Below are 16038 nucleotides of genomic sequence, written 5' to 3' on the forward strand. Positions count from 1 at the left end.
ATACTGGGGTATAAAGCCCTTTAGGGGTGAAGATCTGCAACCTGAACAGGACCAAGAAGTAATGCTAGCAATACCAAGAGCCTGAGAGAAAAGAAATCTGCATCTTCTCAAGATAGAGATCTGCTGCTTGGTCAAATAAGTAATGAGTAATTATTACCCTGGTTGCCTGATGTCTTGTAAACTGCTGAATGTACATTGGTCTTGGTGAGCAGGATGCTCTGGGTTTTCTGGAGGCTCCAAAGATTGCACTGGAACACCACAAATCCCAGCTGGAGCTGACACAGGAGTGCTCAGTGCTCACCTTGGGAACTGCACTTCGGCCCAGTAATGAACATGATGTGAGTGCAGCCTTTGCCTCCCAGGGCACTGGAGCCAGGGGAGCAGCATGGGGCTGCCTGCCTTCAAGGACGTGTGTCCTCCAGGGTAGACAGTGTTCCTGTCCAAGGGCAGTGGGGGTCACCAGCTTGCCAGTGAGATGTAAAGGAAGATTCCTTGTCTGACCTGACAATTCCTTGCGTTCAGCCTGGCAGTCTCACTGGCACCACCTGAGCTGGGACTGAGGTCCCTTCCCAGCAGTGGCACCAGTGACCCTACTAGACTCCCCCACCCCTCACCAGCTCAACCCCAGGTTCCCCACAGCAGAGTCACAAATGCCTGGATGCTCAAGATAATTTAATCTTGGTGTAACAACAGAATAACAGCTTAAGGTGGTGCCTCTGAGCAGGGATCCAAACAAAGGAAGCCCTGGGCTTTATACTCCCCCAGTCCAAGCACAGGAAAGTCTGGAGTCATAAGCTCCAGCCATGTCTCTGTGTCTCTCACCTGGCTGTGCACAGGTCCCTGTTCCCCTGCTGGGAAGGGGCCTCGGTCCCAGCTCTGGTGGTGCCACTGGGACTGCCAGGGTGGCTCCTTGGTAGTCAGAGAGGGAAGTTTCCTTAGGAGTCACTATGGAAAAGATACTTGTCACAAACACAAAAAAAGAAGCAAAGCCACCCAGCAGGTACCTGGACTTCTGCCTATGCACATTTTGCAAGGAAAGCTGGATAGATAAGGTGGAGCACCTAGTAGGGTGATCAGAGTCCCTCTGGTGCTGGGGGCCACCTGCTTTGGATTCAAACTTCTCTTTAGGGGAGAAGTATTGACTTTGCATTTTCAGTTTCTGAAAATCTGGCCGTCATATTACTTTTTTTTTCTTTTTTTCACCTGACAGATTTAAAACAATATATATATATTTTTTTTGGTAGCAGTTTCCTTTATCATATATGCTTTCCTTTTATTTATTTTGATTAATGAGAGCTGTGAAAATATTTGAACAGTAGGAAGGATTGGCTCCCTAATCCCGGGAGGTTTAAAAGGCTGATTGATGGCAAGAAAATTCAGCATTGTCTTTTGTTATCAGCGTCACCAATGTTTAAAGGATTAAATTATTTCTACAACCTTGGTCCACTGAAGTACAGTCCTTTTCTCTCCGCATATCATGGAATCATGGAATGGTTTCTGTTGGAAGGGACCCTAATGTTCTTCCCATTCTGCCCCCTGCCATGGAAGGAACAACTTCCACTATTCCAGGGTGCTCCAAGCACCATCCAGCCTGGCCTTGGGCTGGGATCCAGGGGCAGCCACAGCTGCTCTGGGCACCCTGTGCCAGGGCCTGCCCACCCTCCCAGGGAAGAATTTCCTCCTAACCCTCTGTCATAATTCACATTGAAATGAATTACATCACTTGGCCCAAGACTTTGTTCCTTTCTAAGTATTGGCCCAGCTATAACTTTGGGATTGTCCATATTTCTGTCCATGTGATTTTGCTGGAGACAGCTTGACCCTGCTCTGTGCTACTGCCTCATTCCTTGTCCACTTTGTGTCATCCCCAATAATCAGCAATTATTTTATAGGAATTTCCAAATCCCTGATGGGACACAACTTTGTTTTGCCTGGACACAAATAGTGGCAGGCCCACCATGCACACATGCTGTATGTGGACATCGGGATGCCCCACGAATGCATTGGCAAAATGATCCATTTCTGTCTTCCCAAGCCTTCACAAATTCAACCAACAAGGAAAAAGAAGCCAAATTCCACCATGGTCTTTAACCGTCATAAAGTTAAGCTGACCTCTTTTACGTGCAGGAAAGAAATATGTGTCTTCATTCCTTTTTAAACTGATTTTTCAAGAAGGAAGTCAGAAGGAATGGAGAAGTGTACACTTTCTAGATCATTCCAGGAAAGCAAACCAGCAGATATTTCCTCTTGGCTCAATCTGGTCCCATTTTTTTTGGCCACACCCATCTTAAACCCGGTGAATTTCTGCCCTGGTGCAGGTGTATAAAAAACTGACTTCTCTCCCAGCCCTGCCAGTGCTGCAGAGATGGCAGGTAAGATTGGTGCATTTTCATTCTATATCTGCATTTGATATCTCTGTTGTGGATATTGATGCGTTACACAGGTGAACCCAAGGAGATGGGAGGCAGAGCAGAGGTGTTGGGACCTGGTGGCGCTTCATTCCTCCTTCTCCCCTGATGTGTATTTAATTTATTGTGAGAAGTGAACAAAGACAGTCTGATTTATTTCTCGTGCAGAAAATTCCTGCAATACATGTTTGCAAGGAATAAGCAGCTTTCAATCCCCAGGAACATGGTCCAAGAATTTTCATGGGTTGTAAATGTAAGATAACTTCTCACACTGTGAGAAATCTATTAGTTCTTCCAAATTTTGTCTTTGTCCTGTTCGAAACAATTTGAAAGTTGACTAAATTACTTAAATCTTTTTACAACCTTTGGGCTAAAAATCTCCATTTGGGGAAGGTGCTGTGCCACAGCAGGAGATGTTGGTGGAACAGATCATACACATTTCTGCTTTAATGTGAAACAGGAATAGAGACAAATTTCAGAGAGCAGCAGGAGGACTGGCAGGGGTGGTTGAAAGTGATGATTGGTGTGGCAGCTTGTTTTGTTCAGCATGGAGGGGGCAGAGAGGGAAGGGTGGGGTCAGGCTCCTTTCCACCAGCTGCTTGTGGATGTTGCCAAAGATGGGACCCCAGGACACCACTGTCTTCCAACTTACCTTCCCAATATCCTCCACCACTGAGGCTGGACTGTACCTGACTGCCTATTCCTTGGCAGCTACTCAGCCCACTTTGCTGAGGGTGCCACCTCTCAGAGGTGTCCCTGTGTCCTGCCAACCTCTAGAGCCACAGCCCCAGCCCGAGTCCCACTGACAGGTCTGGACAGAGGGCAGCTCGATTTTATTCCTGGGTCCTGAAAGAGATATTGAAACCAAACATCTCAATCTGTTCTGACCGTTTAGTAAAGCCCTGCCCGTTGAGGATTTATGTTGCATTTCTCCCTAGGCACAAATCCAAGGATGACTCTCCTGGGATCCCTCATCGCTCTCTGTGCAGTTGGAGCAATGGGCTCCTCGGGCAATAGTAGGTTCCTGTTTGTCCTTTGGCTGCTGCTGTACTGGAAAGGGTGTGAATCAAAACTCAGCTGGAGTTCCCAATTAGACACAGCTCCAATAAAAAACTGAAATATCCTGTAGATTGACCCACTAAAAATGAAGTTGATACCTGAGAGATTTGCCTAAGGAAACTCCCTATTTAACCAACAGCCCATCTGAGCAAATCATCATTTTATGACAGGAAACTTGGGGCAGAGACTGTATCTTTGACTTCTTCTTGTGCACTTTCCCTGGGGAAAGTTCTGGAGCCCCAGGAGCAGCTGAGGGAGCTGAGAAAGCTCCTTTTCTCAGCCTGGAGAAAGGAGGCTCAGGGGGGACTTTGTGGCTCTGCACAGCTCCTGACAGGAGGGGACAGCCAGGAGGGTCGGGCTCTGCTCCCAGGGAACAGGGACAGGAGGAGAGGAAATGGCATCAAATTGTGCCAGAGATTTAGATTGGATATTGGGGAAAATTTCTTCATAGAAAGGATTGGGAAGCATTGAAACAGGCTTTCCACAGCAGTGATGGTGTCACCATCCCTGAAAATGTTCAAAAAACCTTGGTATGTGGCAGCTTGGGGACATGGTTTGGTTAAGAACAAAGCTTTTGGTGTATAATTGAGTATCCTACATTTCTGCTTTTTCTTCTTTTATTTTGTGGAGCAGAGGTCTCAGAGGTGCTGTCAGATTCGTCTCTCCTGAGCATCATTACTGAGGCCAGGCAGTTGGTAGACGCAGCGTATTTACAGGCCCGAAAAAGGTGAGTTCTTCCTGCATGACAGCCCCAATATTTTAAGGTAGTAAGATTAAATATATGTGTGTTTTTTCTGTTTTCCAATGCATATTTATTATGGAGAAACCTTAGCACCAGAGCTCTCTTTGTCATGGCTGGAGGGATCCTTTTGCCCAGTTTGCCTGGATTCTGGTCCCAGAACCACCAACCATGACCTCCAAGTATTGTTTCCTCACCTACACTTCCATGAGCACCTCTCACTGGTCCATAATGGTTCAGACATGCTGGACACATGTGAGTCCTCTCCTGGCAGCAGGAGTTCTGCCCCTCTTCAGAAGGACTGGAGTTGTGCAGATGGACACCCTGCCCCAGACAGATGTCAGTGGAAGTCAAACCCCAGGTATTGTCTGTGATTGTCCCAAAAGGCTGATCTGGCAGTGGGATGATTTTGGAAGGCGTCTCTCTCTACTCATCCTACAAAAGTAGCAGGACAGAACCTTGAGACCAGAAAGAGATGGAACAGGAGCGAGGTTGTCCCTCTGTTCACAGAATACACCTTGCAACATAATACATGTAAAATTTTATCCAGACACAGTTCATTGATCTGGATTTCCACATGATAGAACAAAGTTTATTGTGACAAGGAAGTATGACTGCAAACTTGAAGTAGGGGATTACAGTGCTTTGTTTGCCAAAACCATTTGAGCTGACATGCATGTGCAGACAGCTGGTCCTACTGGGCAGGGCCTGTGTGTGACCCTGCAGTGGTGTCACAGCTAATTACACACAGTCCAGCATGACAGAGGAGCTCTGATTTCAGAGAAGGTGCTTCATGGAACTCTTCTATGTTCAGCTTAAAGAGAAAACTGGAGGAAAAGATTGTTAACCCGATGGATTTCCTGAAGCACCTAAAGGACCCCATAGGAAGAACCAGATCTGCAGTCCGTGCTGCTGATTATTTGGAAACTACTTTGAAACTCCTCAAAGGGAAGCTGCATCTCTCTGAGGAACAGAGTTTCAATGTCACAGGTAATGTGATTTAGACTAAAATGTCTTACAAAGAGCAAAGAGCAGGAAATGTGCCACAGCAAGTAGCAGGGAGCAGCTCTGCCATGACCCAGATAACCAGTGATAAAACCCTTCCCCAACAGGAGAATAGATTTGAAGGTTTCTCAGAGACAGACCAGACTCCCGGGTCTTTTATTCATCATCTTGGAGAGTGCATCTCTCCTATCCTTGTAAAATCAGCCTAACAATACCTGGAACAAACCTGGGACAAAGCCCACTGGAGACTGTAATCACTGAAAACCCTCCATCTTCCACTTCTGCTTTGCACACCTAGGTTGTACCACTCTGCAAACTCATCATTTTGTTCCCAGTTGGGGTAAAACCTTCCTGGTGATGAGGCTGTCCACATTCCCCTGAAAAATTGCTTTATGACCACCCAGTTTCCCTAGTCCAGAGGGGAAGGCTGATCCACAAAAGGATTTAGGCACCAAATTAACAATTCCAATCCAGATGTTTTATATCCACAGCTCCAATTCAGTGGGCTCAAATGTTGCACTAGAACACTGAGAAGCTAAAACAACAAAAGAAGAGTAGGATCAGATGTTACTCTACAGAGTTTCTCTTGCAGACCTGCTAAGCAGGAGACAGAAGGAGATGATTTCCAAGGGCACTGGCTGTGACTATCAGACTCGTTCCATTAAATGCCCCGAGAGGGATTTTTACCGGACCATTACTGGGGAGTGCAACAACAGGTAGGATTTGTGTGTGGACCAGGTGAGTCTCTTTATTCTGACCCAGGGTAGATGATTGTGAAAGTGCCTTTCAAAGGGACAAAAAGAGTGAAATGCTCAGTTTAATGAGTCTATAACAGAGGATTCATTTCTACCTGCGCCTGTCAGGAAAAAGATGTAACTTCTTTAAGATCTCAGATTTGCGCCCACTGCCCTTTAGATGCTGCTTTGGATGAAGGAAAGGATCTTGGGGACAGGTAATAAGTTGAGAAAATTTTGAGGCTATGACTCAGCCTCTCATTTTGCTGGAGGCTACGGGAAATCATCCCTCCACTCTTCCATAGGGATAATACTAATTTCCCCAGCTGATTTAGATTATAATATTCAGCTGTTGATGTATCTCTGTGATGAGTAAGGGTAGGAATCAAATAAGACTTTAATTCTTGGTCCTTCCAACTTTGTGTATTGTACATCCTTTATTTGAGAAAATTAGTTCTTCAGGGTTTTTTTGCACATAGTTTCCCTTCAGGTTCAAAGCTGGGATCAAACATTTATTTCCTTTTGCGCTTTTTAATTTAATTTTTTTTAACCAGAAAACGACCAAATTTCTACTCTGACAATAACAGTCAAGGCTCCTGGTCCTGCTGTGTCAGTGCCAGACCCCAAATCTGAGTTGGACTTGCTTCCAATGTGCACCTGGCATGAAACAGATGCACCAGATGTGATGACATAGCAGAGCTCTGCAGCAGTGTGCAGGGAGCTGACACTCACTGGGGTTTTCCAGTCTGCTCCCCTGAACTCCAGGGCCTCCACCCCTACAAGGACAGCATTGTCTGTCTGCCCAGGAAGGGTATGGAGTCTCTTTCACTGGGGATATTCCAGAACTATCTGGACACAGTCCTATGCCATGTGGTCTGAGATGACCCTGCCTGAGCAGGGACATGGGACCAGGTGGCTCCAGTGTGGTCTGTTCCAGCCTGACCCATTGTGGGTTTTTGTGTCCATGCTGATTTGAGGCTCAGGGTAGGGTTGTCCTTGACCTTGTTGGGCTGTCAGAGAAATGGAGGGAGGCTTGAGGGATCCCTGTGGTAATATTTTCCCAAGGATCTTGCTCAGCTTGAGGTGCACACCATGAAAATAGTTTGCCTGCAAGGACAGTAATAACAGTCAGAACAAGACCCTGGTGGTTTTGAGTCCTTAATATTTGATGGAATTGCTTCAGCTCTGGCACAGTCATTGTCCTAGGACATGCTTTTATTTCACAGCACATTGCTGTGAGCACTGGCTACTCCTCTCCTTTTCCAGTGCAGAAACATAGAATCATTTAAGTTGGAAAAGGCATCCAGGACCATCAAGTCCAACCTTTGACTCATTCCCACCTTATCAACCAGACCAGAACCCTGGGTGCCACATCATATAGATATAGCCTGAGTTTTGTGCCCACAGGGCCACAGATCATTGGCTCAATCAGAATTCTTTTTCTTCTGAACACAAAATGCTGACTTTAGCAATTCAAACTTTTCAGAGCAGTGTAAGGCAACAACACAATGGCCACAGCTGCAGGCTGAGAGGGTCTGTGTAAAAACTTCCCCAAGGGGCAGCCTTGGCACAGATCCCCACAGAAGTGGAGAATCTTCATCCTTGGAAGCTTCCAGCCCTCAGCTGGACAAGACGTGGCCACCCTCACCATGCTGATAGCCCTGCTGTGAGTCTGATTTTGAGAGGGCAGTGAAGACAGAGGTGGTAGAGAGATTTAAATGCCAGATAAAATTAATGCAGGTTTAACTGACAGATGCAATAAATAGAGTGACATAAGGCACCTTTTTTAAAAAAGTTGATTTTCCTCCACAGTAATAACCTTGGTATAATTTGCATCTTGGTGTTTTGCCAGTCTCATCCCTGTTACCAGCGTGTTCAGACATGGAATAAAGGGCTGTGAAATGTTGGTCTGTACAAGGCGGCTGATGTTTGAAAAAATAACAGAAGTTGTTTTTCTGGTGATGCTGCAGAAATCACTCCCACCTGGGGTCCTCTAACCGTGCCTTCGCGCGCTGGCTCCCAGCTGTGTACGAAGATGGAGTGTCTGTTCCCAGAGGAGCAAGTGAAGGAAAACGCTACAATGGATTCCCACTCCCACTGGTGAGAGTTGTTATTCTAATCCAGCCATGAGTAAGGACACTGCCCTCAATGCACCCATCAGGAAGGAAGTAGTGGCAATATCTAAAGTGTAAATTGCTTGATCTTAGGCAGCTTTTCCACAACTGAGTTATTGCTCAGGTTAATATTTTTTGTTGGAGACAGACATGAGAAAAAGGTTATGGATGCTTTCCTAAGCAGTCTCCAAAGTGTACATCCCAAGGATTGCTGCAGCCAGTACTCAAGGACACCAGGAAGTTTGTACAAACCACAAGGCTTGGGAGTTCCTCGGCTATGTTCTTGACTTTCTGGTGTTCACAAACAAGTTTCAGCTGGAACAGGCTTTCCATGAAGCCAGGTTTGGCTGAAGGACTGTGTAGTCTACTTTTACACCTGATTGGATCGAGCTGAGGAATGACATAGAGCTGTGTAAGGCCATAACTCTTAGTAATTTATCTAAAATAATCTTGTGCATAATCTACAACTACCTGAAAGGACCAGTTGTGGGTTGGCCTCTTCTCCAAGGGAGCAAGTGACAGGACAAGAGGAAATAGCTTCAAATTTTACTAGAGGAGGTTTAGGATATTACGAAAAATGTGTCCAATGCCATAGTGGTTAAACATTGGAGCAGGATTTCCAGGGCAGTGGAGGAGTCAATCCCTGAAGGTGTTCAAAAACGGGTAGACGTGGCAATTCTCAATATGGTTTAGAGGGAATGAGGATAATCGGTCAAAGGTTGATAATCTCAGAGGTCTTTTCTGACCTTCATGATTCTGTGATTCCAAGATGTCTCAGTGGGAGTTCAAGTGAGAGGCAACCCCTCGACCATGGTAGAAACAGTCACATTTTCATTTTGGTTTCCTGCAGGTTCGAAAAGTATCCAATGAAATTGCTCATACGGCCAACGAGAATGTCACTGCAGACCGGCAGCTCTCGCTGGTCTTCATGCAATGGGGCCAGTGGGTCAACCATGACATAGACTTGGCCCCTGCCAGTGGGGAAGGAGCCAGCCTGGAGCTCCAGTGCCACACCAGCTGTGCCTTCAAGCCCCCCTGCTTCCCCATAAAGGTACCCTGACTCTCACCCGTGCCACACTCTCTTACAGCAGCAAAAATAAAACCACAGGGCTTTCTGAGGCATCACTTGGCTTGTTTGCTTTAGTTCCCCCCCGACGACCCGCGGGCGCTGAGCTCCGACACTTGCATGCCGTTTGTGCAGTCGGCCTCCGTGTGCAGCCCCGGCACCTTCCGGCGGGAGCAGCTCAACGCCGCCACGTCCTTCATCGACGCCAGCACCGTGTACGGCAGCGACGACGCCCTGGCCAGGAGCCTGAGAAACCTCAGCAGCCAGCTGGGCCTCATGGCTGTGAACCAGCTCTTCTGGGATGCGGGGCTGGAGCTGCTGCCCTTCGAGAACACGACGCACAGTGTTTGTGTGCTCACCAACAGGAGTGCCAACATCCCCTGCTTTAAAGCAGGTAAGGTGCAGCTGAGGGGGGTTCAGTGGGTCATAAAGTCAAAAAGGGACAAATATCTCTGTATGGGATTCTTGTAGGTCTCTTCCAACAGAGGATATTCTGTGATTCTGTGATATTTGAATGAGGCGCTTCAAGACGTGACTACATAAGGGAATCCTCCCCGCAGTTAGAAAAGAAAAATAATCAAGCAACAACTGATTAATAAACATAAACATTATTTTAACTTCCAAAAAAAGTTATAGCAATTTGTTCTTACTTTATAAAGCCTTTTCAAAAGCATGAGAAATTTTCAATAGAATAGCCACCAGTGTTTAAAACTTCTCTGAAGCTTTTTTTCATCTACCTAGAATTCACCATTCACTTGAATGCCAATTGTCAGGTTGTCAGCACTGACTGAGAAAGCTGAGGCTGTTCAGCCTGGAGAAGAGTGGGTTGTGTGGAGACCTCACAGCACCTTCCAGGATCTGGAGGGACTACAGGGAGCCTGGAGTGGGACTGCATTAGTAACTGTAGTGGGAGGACAAGGGGGTATGGCTTCACATTGAAAGAGAATAGATTAAATTAGATATACAGAAGAAATTCTTCCCTGTGAGGGTGGTGAAGCCTTGGCAAAGGTTGCCCAGAGCAGCTGTGGCTGCCCCATCCCTGGAAGCATCCAGGGTGAGGCTGAATGGGGCTTGGAGCAACCTGGGGTAGTGGAAGGTTGAAATGGGATGGGCTTTAAAGTCCCTTCCATTCTGTGATTCTATTATTCAGTTTTCAACCCAATCAAGATTAACAGTTAAACACTCTTAAGAAATCTAGTTAATTAATTAATTAACTAACCCACCCTACATCAGAAGAAAAGTCTAGACTAGTATGAAATTTAAAAAAAACTAAAGACAAACACAGAACTTATTCAAATTTGAAGTGATCCATCACCGGAATAACATTTAAAAAAAAAATTATAAATGTGAAGTTTGCAAAATCAATCATAAGGGTACAGAGTGTTCTTATTTCCTCATTCTCTGCCTGTGAGAAGGGCTCCTTGCTGAGTGAGGAGATGCTCAGTGCTTCTTCCATTATCTCACAGAGGGTCTTCAGTGAGTGCCCTCCAGTTTTCATAGAATCACAGAAGGGTTTGGCATGGAAGAGAACTTAAAGACCATCCTGTTCCACCTCCTGTCACCTCCTGTCATGGGCAGAGACACCTTCCACTAGACCAGGTTGCTCCAAGCCCCATCCAGCCTGACCTTGTGCACTTCCAGGGATGGGGCAGACACAGCATTATTGCCAGAAACATCACCACTTGTTACTTAACTGTCCTAACACAAAAACTTGCTTCTGAAATTGAAAGCAATGTACAAAATTCATAAACTATTTTCATTTTAGGTGACAAAAGGGTGACAGAAAACCTGGGACTGTCTGCAATGCACACTCTCTTTGTCCGAGAGCACAATCGCCTGGCTAGGGAGCTGAGGAAATTAAATCCCCACTGGGATGGGGAAAAGCTTTACCAGGAGAGTCGAAAGATTGTGATTGCCATAAACCAGGTACTGATTACTCTCAACTGTTCATCATCGACAAACTTAGAAATGGTTTTCCGTCAGGCAAAAGGAGGAAAATGTTTTGCCAAATCAGTGGAGTTATTTGTGGAAGTTGGAAATTGTGAATGAGGATAGTCCATCTGAGACAGCACGGATATCCAGAGCTTTTTTATGAGCCGTGCTACTAATTTCTCAATTATTTATTATATTAGTGTATAAATTAATTATTAGATAAAATAATTTCACATTTTAAAATAATTTCTATCCATTATGCCAAACTTATTCCCTTGCTACAGCTCTTTTTTCTGAAGATTTTAATGAATTCTGCAGCAGAGAGTCCACGTTCATTCTCTGCACTTGACTTCTGATGCCATTTCTGCTGCAGCTGCTGGTAACTTGCTGTGCTCTTGTGGTTTTTCAGATCATAACATACAGAGATTACCTCCCACTCCTGCTGGCTGAGGAGACCAGCAAGTGGATCCCTTTGTACAGTGGTTACAATGAAAAGGTGGATCCAAGGGCCTCAAATGTTTTCTCCCTGGCTTTCCGATTCGGCCACACGTCGGTGCAGCCTTTTGTGTCCCGTTTGAATGAGAGCTTTCAGCCTTTGTGTTCCTCCTCCCATGTCCCTCTGCATTTGACCTTCTGTGCTCCATGGAGGATTGTAATGGAAGGTAAGAACATGGAGCAGTGGTCCTGGTCTGGTCCTGGGGTGGAGATCAGCTGGTCGGGCACATAGAATTACAGAATCCCAGGATCATTTAGGTTGGAAAAGATTTACAAGACCATCAAGTCCAACCTGTGACCCCCACCTTGTCACCCAGCCCAGAGCACTGAGCAGCCTGTTCAGTCATTCCTTGGACACCTCCCTCCCAACTCAGCAAGACATGACAGTGGAGTGCTCGACATCCACTCAGACGGTGCAGCTGCTCCTGTGCTCCAGGAGGCAGGAGACTCCCTGTGCCAAATGTCAATCCACCAAAGTCTATGCCAATCAAAGCTCTTATATCCCCCTATAACCAGGAGACATGGACAGAGGGTGATGCATCCAGTTTAACTGGACTAAAGCAGCATCATTCCTTCCTAGAGGTGCCCATCCCTCTTCCTTGCTCTAACTGGAGTTATGGGGTCCTGCTATTACATAGCTGAGATCTCCAGATAAATCTTTCTGAGGAAGACAAGTATCTCTTCCAAAATGGGTTAACTAGTCATGAGAAATATAATTACAGTAGTGCAGCCAATTTTCCTGGTTTTGCTCATACTGTCTCCTTAATTGCTATGAAAAAGATGTGGACAGTCAGACATTAATTAATGCTATCACTACATTTAATGTTCTAATAAATGTCTGTCAATTAATAGTGAATTACAAGCAAAATTCATTGCAAAACCTAAAACCTTGGACAGACCCCCAAACACCAGGACATAATGGAGCCTGGCAGGCTGAGGAGCAGACTCAGAAAGGGACTGGTGGATGGCAAGTGGATTTAGAAGTGTGAAAGGAAAAGCTAAGGGATGGGGAGGGATAAGGAATTTAGTTACTATGCGAGGCTTTATTTACTGGCACCTGCAGACATGTACAGGTTCATGCAGGTACCACTGTGAGGGTGGGCAGGCCCTGGCACAGGTTGCCCAGAGCAGCTGTGGCTGCCCCAGCCTTGGAAGTGTCCAGGGCCAGACTGGACAGGGCTTGGAGTAACCAAGCTGGGACAGTGGAAGGTGTCCCTGCCCATGGCACGGGTGGAATGAGAGGGGCTTTAAGGTCCTTTCCAACCCAAACTACTCTGTGATTCTATGATTCTGTGATTCCATATACACATGGTGAAATGAAAATATGAAGATGAAAACCCCACCCAGCCCATAGTAGACTGTTTCAGCTGCATGAAAGGGATCATCAAAGCTGCACCTTGGCACAAAAAATCTTTCCTTGCTTTGAAATGGCTGCAGGAGGCATCGACCCCCTGATCCGAGGCATGGTTGTGGACCATGCAAAACTCATGAAACAGAACCAGCTGCTCATTGAGGAGCTCCAGAACCACCTCTTTGAACAGACAGAGGTGATGGGTCTGGATCTAGGAGCCATGAACATGCAACGGGGAAGAGACCACGGCCTTCCAGGTAAGGAGACACAAGTCCACACCTCCTGTGAATAAGACCTTTTTTCCTTCTTCTGCTTATTCCATGAATGAATTAAGCTTTTTCTATACTAATGGGAAGAACCAGTACCTTGATTTGAGGGTGAAGGATGGACAGACAGTCAAGCTCAGGAAATAAGAAGTTTCTGTATGATAAAAATCTTTTTGTGAGACATACGACAAGGACAAAAGGCTTAGAGATCAAAGATGATATTGGGGATAATATAAGAAAGTGGGTGAGAGACTGAAGGTAGAGACACAAGTGACCAAATTAGGCTTCCACATGGGCTTGGACACCTGCCCTGGGCTTTGTTCTTTGTCCATCAATCTTGGCTTGTCCCAGACAAGCCAGAGTTCTGAGTAGAAGTGACTTGCACCCACAGGTGGGACTGCCCCAGGTGCTAGAGAAGAACAGGTGCTCTTGGGTTAAACACAACCAAATTTCCTCTTTTCTAAGAATTTGATCCTAGAAATTTTGCCTCTCAAAGCTGCAGGGACTGATGCATTCACCCACAGCAGTAGAAAGATTTAACCGAAAGGATGAGGTGTAGTCACAAAGATGACCCAAACTGTTTGTTTAGTGTACATATGAGAAAATATTTGACAATATGACATTTGTTGGGACTGCCCAGACAATAGTGCCTTACAGATCCTTTAATACAATGAGAAGAAACAGGCAGTTCTCATGGGCCATGAAAGGTGCTGTGGAGATGTGGTGGTGGGTCCTGGTCATCTGCTGCTCCTGCTTTTGCAGGTTACAATGCCTGGAGGGGCTTCTGTGGGCTCTCCCAACCCCAAACTGTAGAAGAATTATCTGAGGTACTCGGCAATCCCAAACTGGCCAAGAAGTTCATGAATGTGTATGGGACACCGTACAATATTGACCTCTGGATTGGGGCAGTTGCAGAGCCCGTGGTTCCCCAGGGCAGAGTTGGGCCCCTCCTGTCCTGCATTATCGGCACCCAGTTCAGGAACCTGCGTGATGGGGACAGGTGAGAGATACATTCCCTGTGGCATTTTTTAGGGGGGAAATGCTGACATTTCCTGTGACACACTAATCCAACCCATTTACAGCACTCCAGTGAGTGCTCCCAGCCAGGCTCATCCCTTAATTTTAGCCCAGTTGCCAAAGGACTGCCTTTTGTCAGCCTGTTTCTCTAGATAACATGTGGCTATGGAGTACCAGTTCCAGATCATGGGGGATCTGCTGTGGCCTCTGCCTGAGGTGTCTTTTACTCTCAGGGCATAAATCCCTGCATTCCAGCAGTCTGCTGATGCTGTGTGGAAGAGGCAGGCTCTGTGTACTGGCAGAACCCAGATCTGGCCACACTGGAAACACCTCTTTCTAAAGGGGTGTTCCTAGGGAAGGTGGATTAAGGACCATTCAGACTCACCTTGGCCAGGTCCTCAGCAAGGAACCAGAGATTATAAACTGCTTCTGAAAATTTCATTGCAGATTCTGGTGGGAAAACCCGGGAGTTTTCACTCCACAACAGTTGCAAGCATTGAGAAAAATCTCAGTGTCAAGGGTGGTCTGTGACAATACTCATATCAAAAAGATACCCAGGGATGTGTTCAAGATCAACACTTATCCTGAGGATTTCACTGATTGCCAAGAGATTGACATGCTTGACCTCTCATCCTGGAAAGATGAGCCTGAGAGTGCCACAAAAGGTACCAGTAGTCTAAGATCTGTCAAAAATAATAAATGCACTATTAGGTCTTTTCCACACCTAAAATATTGAAAGAATTAAGGTTTCCACAGTGATTCTACCCCCAAAAGACAATGACTGTCCATTTAGCTACACTCAGACAGCACTGGAGGCAGAGGTGCTGTTAACTGGGTTTCCAGGCAATCCATCACTTTCATCATACCTTATTCCCTGCCTCTTCCTTTCAAGCAGATGGGAAATCCCTCAAAATACAGCCTGTTCTGAACCTTGGGAATGTGTCCTCTAAAGACCTTATTTCATAGTCTTTTCTGATGAAAAAGCAACTAGAATTAGCCAACCTGCTCCAAAGTCTTACTGTGCTGCTCCAAGCTCCTGCTCTCTCCTCATCTTCCCCAAAACTTTGAATCAGTTTAAGGAATATCTGGAGTAGTTTTGACACTGTATGGCCTCACACACACTTGACCACACATTCCTGGTCACATCTCACAGCAGAAACCAGGTTGAGGGTATTCTCATGAGGGCACTGGCATTGTGCCAGTGTCAAACCATGACACACACCAATACACCAATAGCTGAACAAACCTGATCAAAGGTTATGATGTGTGACAGTAAAACAATGTCTTTGTCAGAGATGTGGACACTCAGGGGTCCTACTAAAACACTTTTGACTACGGGTCTCCCAACTGAAATGATGTGGGAGAACAGAGGCTTGAAGAATGGAGTGGACTGGATTGGATTATTTTTCCTTCTGACAACCCATTTATAGATGATCACAATACCTGGGGATCACCTACACTGTCCTTCTCCAAGGCACAGACAACAAAGCATCTCCATGCAGTTCCTGTATTGAGTTTGAGTAACTATTTGAAGGAAACACTGTTGTTTAAGACAGATATTTGCACTTAAAGGCTAAATTTTGGTGGCTTCACCTCATTCTTTAGGACCTGAGTCCAGCTTACCTTCTCTCTATACAACAGAGTTTTTTTCATTTCTTTTCTTATCATATTTTTATGGTCACTAAAATGTGCTGAGCTGGCTCCCTGTGGCTCTTTTCTCATCAGGCTTGGGAGAAGTCAAAGTGTTTGTGTAACCCAGAGAGAGTTAAATTCCAGGGCTAAAAGCAGTTGTTAGAAGTTTAACCTTTTCAAATGTCAAGAAATTTTCCCCAAACCACTCATTCTAAGGCTG

The 16038-nt window shown here is 45.8% G+C and overlaps 1 protein-coding gene across 1 annotated transcript; it reads left to right on the plus strand.

Moving 5' to 3' along the window:
- The first annotated feature begins 3360 nt into the window (after positions 1 to 3360).
- LOC118694355 (myeloperoxidase-like) lies at positions 3361 to 15940 on the plus strand. Its single transcript, XM_036395388.2, has 13 exons — positions 3361 to 3424; positions 4101 to 4194; positions 5021 to 5196; positions 5804 to 5927; positions 7916 to 8045; positions 8910 to 9110; positions 9204 to 9519; positions 10891 to 11051; positions 11467 to 11719; positions 12990 to 13160; positions 13932 to 14169; positions 14634 to 14851; positions 15912 to 15940. Exons 1-13 carry the CDS (start codon positions 3361 to 3363, stop codon positions 15938 to 15940), a joined length of 2175 nt encoding a protein of 724 aa, XP_036251281.2.
- Positions 15941 to 16038: the final 98 nt, after the last annotated feature.

This window comes from Molothrus ater, chromosome 21, assembly GCF_012460135.2.
Source record: "Molothrus ater isolate BHLD 08-10-18 breed brown headed cowbird chromosome 21, BPBGC_Mater_1.1, whole genome shotgun sequence".
Taxonomy (NCBI): domain Eukaryota; kingdom Metazoa; phylum Chordata; class Aves; order Passeriformes; family Icteridae; genus Molothrus; species Molothrus ater.

Coding starts and splice junctions, on each gene's coding strand:
- LOC118694355 (XM_036395388.2), top strand. CDS start 3,361: ATGACTCTCCTGGGATCCCTCATCGCTCTCTGTGCAGTTGGAGCAATG. Junction 3,425..4,100: donor AATGGGCTCCTCGGGCAATA/GTAGGTTCCTGT, acceptor TTTGTGGAGCAG/AGGTCTCAGAGGTGCTGTCA. Junction 11,720..12,989: donor ATGGAGGATTGTAATGGAAG/GTAAGAACATGG, acceptor AAATGGCTGCAG/GAGGCATCGACCCCCTGATC.